Genomic DNA, 6121 nt, shown 5'->3' with positions numbered 1-6121 from the left:
CCTTAACAGGAAAGCTCGTGTACACAACTTAACGACTGCTTTTTATGACTTTCCCTAGTTACTGCACGTATCACGTACCAGTTCATCTAACAACCTCACATGTTCACATAAATTCCTTGTAATGAGATCGAATCTGCGACTTCTCGAATGACAAGAACCAAGCCAAGGCCAATCACTTCTGTTAGTAAGATATAATCAAATTATTTTGATTACATCCTGTAACATGAGTAAGTTTATATCAAAACTATAATTGTGTTTGTGCAGAATATTCAAAAAGAAGTGGGACTTAAACCCATTATTATATTGTACTTACAGCTTTTGACAGTTTGTCTGTTTTTGTCGAATTTCTCACAAAGCCATTCGAGAGCTATCTGCGCTAGCTATCCCTAATTTAGAAGTGATAGATTAGGGGGAAAGCAGCTGGTCAACATCAGCAACCACCAACTCTTGGGCTACTCTTATTGAATAATGAAATAGACCGTCACATTATAACGCCTCAACGGCTGAAAGGGCGATCACGTTTTAGTGGCAATGTTCGGACCTGCGACCCATAGATTCAGAGTCGAGTGCCTGAACCACCACATATCAGGCCCATTCATATTTTCTACAGGAAAAGAGTTTGAGATGTTGATACTAAAATTCTATTATTTTATAACAGAAAAAAAAATCACTACCGTTGCCTATTTAAAAACCCTACATTAAAGCACATTACGTGGTCTTCTGTTAGAGTCCATTTTTTCAAGATTACATTTCCAAATTTTAAGTATTGTCCTCTCAAAGTCGTTGAATTGATACTCCAATAGTTTAGTCTCCTCTACACTAGTTCCAGATAATACATAGATAATATTGTTTTATGACGAAGTTTTTTTTTTTCCCAAAAGATTAACTTTTGTCTACATTGAAGTACTTGTCAATACGGAGGAACTACATATACTGCTATATTATTAAACCTTTATTCAGATAATTAACTTTCCAAACATATTCACATTTTGTATATTAAATCATATTTTAAGGTTATCTAAAACTTCTGAGGATCATTAGGAAATTATAATTTTCAGGCATTTATTTTCATAATGAAAAATGCATACAAAACAAAAAGAAAATATGCGTTTTTATATTAGTGGTGAATCTTACAAACTTGGGTAATAATCAATACTTGACGTAGGAGATAAAGTTGTCCTATCTTAGAAGCTTTCATGGACAGTTTACTGTCACTCATGTATTATTGACATTTTTATATAGTAAGACTTTTGTTCTACTCAGAGTGGATTGTTTTAAGTGCTAAATCTTTATTTACTTTTTTTTTGCTGTAACTAACATGCTCTCATAGACAATGATAAAATAGGGCATAGTACAGAAAGTCCATTGTGTAGATTTGTGCTTAACAGCAACAAATCACGAATGAATTATATAATAGTTTTACATTGTCATGCTTGCATAGTAACTTCTGAAGTATTATCGTTGATTTCGGTGTGAGGAAGGGAGAAATTGAATATGAGTTCTACAAATATTTTGTTTTGTTTGTAGTGAAGCACAAAGCTTCCCAATAGGCTATCTGTACTCTTCACACCACGGCTATCGAAACCCGGTTTCTAGTGTCGTAAGTCCGCAGACATACTGCTGTGCCACTGGGGGAGCCAAATATTTTGTTATTATGATCCGTTCATGCTAGTGAAAATCTTGTCACTAGATAGATGTAACTTACATACTCCAAACGAGAAACACATTTATTAAGAGGTGAAAAGGTACCCTTTCTACCGAAGAATGGACACTTTGGATGTACGTAGTTGATTTTTGTAACTTATAGATACTCCTATGTTGCGTACGCCCATTTTTTCAGATACTCTAAGTTTGTGTTTAAAAGTGTAGGATTTGAATTATTTTTCTAAGTTATGAAACTAACGAGTCTTCATGAAAAACACAGTTTAAACAACATATAAGAAAAACGTATATATCACGTTAAGGAACAAGATAATTGCCTATGTATATATTTCAATCGCATGTATTTTTCTTTTCCAACCATCCTAGCTCGTTCCTACAGTATGGAAATATATAACATCTAATTTAATATCTGTAACGTAGTTTTATAGTACTCTTAAATCTTTTCAATCCAAGGCTTTGAATCGTTATTAATTATCTCTTAATTGAATCTACATTTTGGCTCTATTGAAGTAATTAAATAATTATGTAGTTCAATAAAGACTCTTCAGATATTTAGTAAGTTTATTATGAAAATTAAATTTCCAAATATATTCTGATTGTAAATATGTGACGTATCAATTGTATAATTCTGTATGATTGTCGCCATTATAATCTCTTTATTTTCAGTGTATGGCAGGGCGATGTTCACATATATTAAACTTTTTATCGGTTCCAGCTTTTACTTACTATTACTATCTAAGCCATTCTAAAGAGATCGTGAAGCACAAAAGAAAGCAACAGGAAAAATAAAATATTTTTATAGTAATTATATTTCAAAATGGAAGGTAAAAACATATTCTTCGGTTCTGGGAATCATTTAAAGCTAGCCTAATACCAGAAATTAAGAACATTATTTTGAAGTGTAAACTTAATCTAATTCACAAAGTTCTGAATGATATTTATATCTCCTCACGTATACTCCTCATGTATTTCTCCTCACGTATACTGCAAATGAAAATTAGTAATTCTAGTTAAAAAGCAAAGAAACAAACCAATCCAGTAAAGGAACCATCTTACTCTGGTCTCAGTAGCTCATATTGCATGCATTGTTATTTTTACATTAGTTGAACTTTTTATGTGTCTACCCGATCAATGCTGTATAGCTTATCTCATAAAAAACACAAACTTCTTTTTTTCATCTTTATAAAATAAATTTGTTTGAAAGCACTCTGTGAAACTGAAGTTATCTCTTTGAAATCGCCCGCCAGTGGCACAGTGGTATATCTGCGGACTTACAAGGCTAGAAACCAGGTTTCGATACCCGTGGTAGGCAGAGCACAGATAGCCCGTTGTGTAGCTTTGTGCTTAACTACAAACAACAACAACTCTTTGAAATCCATAGTAGAATACCTACAAACACTAAATCGAATAGTTAAGTTTATTTGATTGTTTGAAGTTAAGCACAAAGCTACACAATGAGCTATCTGTGCTCTGCCCACCAGTTAATGATTTTCTCTGTAAAAAAACATTCCATGCATTTTTTGATACTATAATTTCTTTAACATCTATTATGTTTTAAGAATAAGGCTAGAATATAAAGAAAATGTGTTACAAACTATATATTAACATTTCTCGGGCATTTTTTACTTATACTCAATAACATATGACATTAATTATGTGTGACCAATTACTCTAAACATGAAAAAAAAAGATTTGGTCACTCATACAAAAGTATATTTATATTTTTTAAATACCAGCATTATTATTATCTTAATAAATACTGTTCGATTTGAAGATTTCCTTCTTCTTTATACGTTTCAGGTTTTCTAAGTAACGATAATCTTCATAACACCACGTAGGCTCGTAAACTTTCCTGTTTGGTGAATAACACTACACTTAGCGGACGGTATGTACTGGGCAGATATTCTGGTGATTGTTCTGTACTTTCTTGTTGTATTAGCAGTGGGAGCATGGGTAAGTAGATTGTTCAGCTATAAACGTATTGGGTAAATATGTATATTAATAATTATCAGGTGTTGATCGAAAGAGAATTTATTCTTATACGTGAAAACTATGATTCCAAGTTCTCTCATAGAATAAGATAATACTGCAGTTCTATCATGTGTGAACACACAATGCAATAATTTATAAATAAAACCAATGTCCCAATCTGTGTTAAAATATCTTAATTGTTATAAAGGAAAACCAAAGTAAAGAAAACATAAACTGATAGAGATGAATGCTCTGTTGACATGTGATACATATTGCTCTAACTTTAAACGCAGAGTGAGCCAAAAGTCCACATTGTCACTATTGTTGCGAAGTGGGTGTGGAATATCGAAAATCCGCTGACATGTGGTGTTTGGGGATATCAGGGGCCATTTGTTACCTCACATAATGCCACAATATAAAGGTCAAATCAAGGACAATGTGATATCTCTGTAGCTATTATTCTGAGGTAAAAGTGTGTCAATTCAAAAGTTGTAGCACCTAACGATATAATCTCGAAACGACTTTTTACTTTGTAAGTTTCGCATAAATTTGGATATTTCTTAAATCGGAAATATTTCACTTGAATGCAGAGTGAGTTAGAAAATTATGTACATTTATGCAAACAAGAGATAGCATTTAAATGACTTTGAGTTGACCTTTATATCCTAACATCATGTCTGCTAATAAATGGCCTCTAACATGCCTAAACACCCTATGTCAGTAATTTCGATATTACACAACTACTTCACAACAAGGAAGTAAATCAGGACCTTTGACTCACCTTGTAAATTTGGTGGAAATGTCGGTTATAATATATATTTAAATACGTAACGTTATTTTGTCGTCGTATATTTCATTTTCGTAACTTATTTTGAACTAAAGGATCTACCCAAGACGTAGAGATGTATTTCTGAACAGCGTGTTTGGGACATATTGCTACTCTGTTGGCATGCTTGTAACGCCTTTTTTTTTTCTTATCAGTTGTACTAATTGGCTATCTCTATTATTTATTAGACTACTGGTAGTTTGAATAGCACTAGTTTTATGTAACGTTGAGAGCGGCGAATAGTTTCTTCTGCATTTAGTTATTATTTGTGTTTAACGTATAACAGTAAACCATCAAGTTCCCTTGCGTTTAATGCAAGATAATGCTAACCCATTCTTGATCAATGCATCAGTAGTCTATATTTTTAATTTACCTGTTGCATTGTTATTTCATTCGGCTTATCACGTTTGTAAATGTGAACTTCGTAAACGCTACTTTTAGATAAAAGTACAATTAGTTTGTTATTTTCTAGAAGTCACCAGGTAGAATATGGAAAATACAGGATTGTCGTTTACCTCTAAACCATCTAATAAACATGAGATAAAGTAGGATACAAAGAGTGAAGTATAAAATACAAAATAATCACGTATTTTGTGTTTAATGATTAGATCATGAGCTCTAAATGTTACTTACCTTCTAGTATAAATGATTTAACATGTTACAATTGAAATAACTGATTTCACCATTCCATAATTAGGTTAGAATATATCTGTAGTAAGATATATTGTACAGTAATTATTCTAAATTGCCATGCAGCTGTTATCCATGGAGTTATGGTATTCTTGTCGAAAGTTCGTAAATGTGTACCAATTCTTTTGTTTCGGTGTAAATTACATGCGACAATAACTATCTAATGAGTTGGTACCATTTTGGCCCTGCATACCAGCTGAGTGTTGCTGGGATAGGGAATGATTATCTCAAGAGGTGACAAATGCTTGTACAAATTCATGTAGGTTGAGGATTTTGTTCCTTGAATATATCATTTAAAATAGTCGTTGACATAAGTGATGTTATGGATTACGTGTGTGGTATGCAGGCATACCATGCATTTCCTATTTCCATAGTTCTTATTTTCAAAATTTCTGTGCACGTTAACAAGTATTCTTGATATAGAATTTCAGTCCATGGAGCCAGTAAGTTCATATCTTGTGGGAAATATTCCTGTAACACTAAATATACATTTCAGCAAAAGATAGTTATTCATTGGCAAGTCAGGTGATGCCCTAGGAATACATCCTTTATTTTGTAGTGGGAAGAATGACATTGATCTTATTAGTATATAATGCTGTCTGGAATAAGGTGATTAATTTGATTCAAATATCCTTAATATGCTTTGAACACACTTGAGAACTCTAGTAAAGATGCACAAAATATACTTTATTTTGATTGTGGTAGTAAGTAAAGAAAGATTGTTTCACTGGTCACAAATTAAGGATCAGTCTTTCATTGCTTCAGACTCAGACAAGGTTAAGATAATGCGGGTTTTGCTCCATAAAACATTTTAGGTGATCCTTCTGTTATTTTGTAGCTGCTACTTCATAATTCGAAAGAGAAATCAATGAATTTAAGAATACCACAGAGTAGGTAATAAGGAGAATATTTTGTACAGTGAACAAGATATGTTCTAAAGAAATAGTTTTGATATTCCAGTTTTTATTAGTG

The 6121-nt window shown here is 32.4% G+C and overlaps 1 protein-coding gene across 4 annotated transcripts in view; it reads left to right on the top strand.

The window, feature by feature from the left end:
• The first annotated feature begins 124 nt into the window (after positions 1 to 124).
• The window catches only part of LOC106463150 (sodium/glucose cotransporter 4-like), a 38243-nt gene continuing 32246 nt past the window's right edge, over positions 125 to 6121 (top strand). Inside the window, exons 1-2 of one of the 4 annotated variants that reach the window (XM_022390573.1) lie at positions 125 to 227; positions 3463 to 3615. In XM_022390573.1, the coding sequence (XP_022246281.1) occupies positions 3550 to 3615 (66 nt within the window). In that variant the 5' untranslated portion in view covers positions 125 to 227; positions 3463 to 3549. Of the gene's footprint in view, positions 228 to 1689; positions 1780 to 3462; positions 3616 to 6121 lie in introns of those variants that run through there. The other 3 variants (XM_022390574.1, XM_022390575.1, XM_013923145.2) reach the window with 3 other exon arrangements.

The sequence above is a fragment of the Limulus polyphemus genome, unplaced genomic scaffold (assembly GCF_000517525.1).
Source record: "Limulus polyphemus unplaced genomic scaffold, Limulus_polyphemus-2.1.2 Scaffold1336, whole genome shotgun sequence".
Lineage (NCBI taxonomy): Eukaryota > Metazoa > Arthropoda > Merostomata > Xiphosura > Limulidae > Limulus > Limulus polyphemus.
Note: the sequence above shows the minus strand (reverse complement) of the source record. Positions and strands in the feature narration are given on the sequence as shown.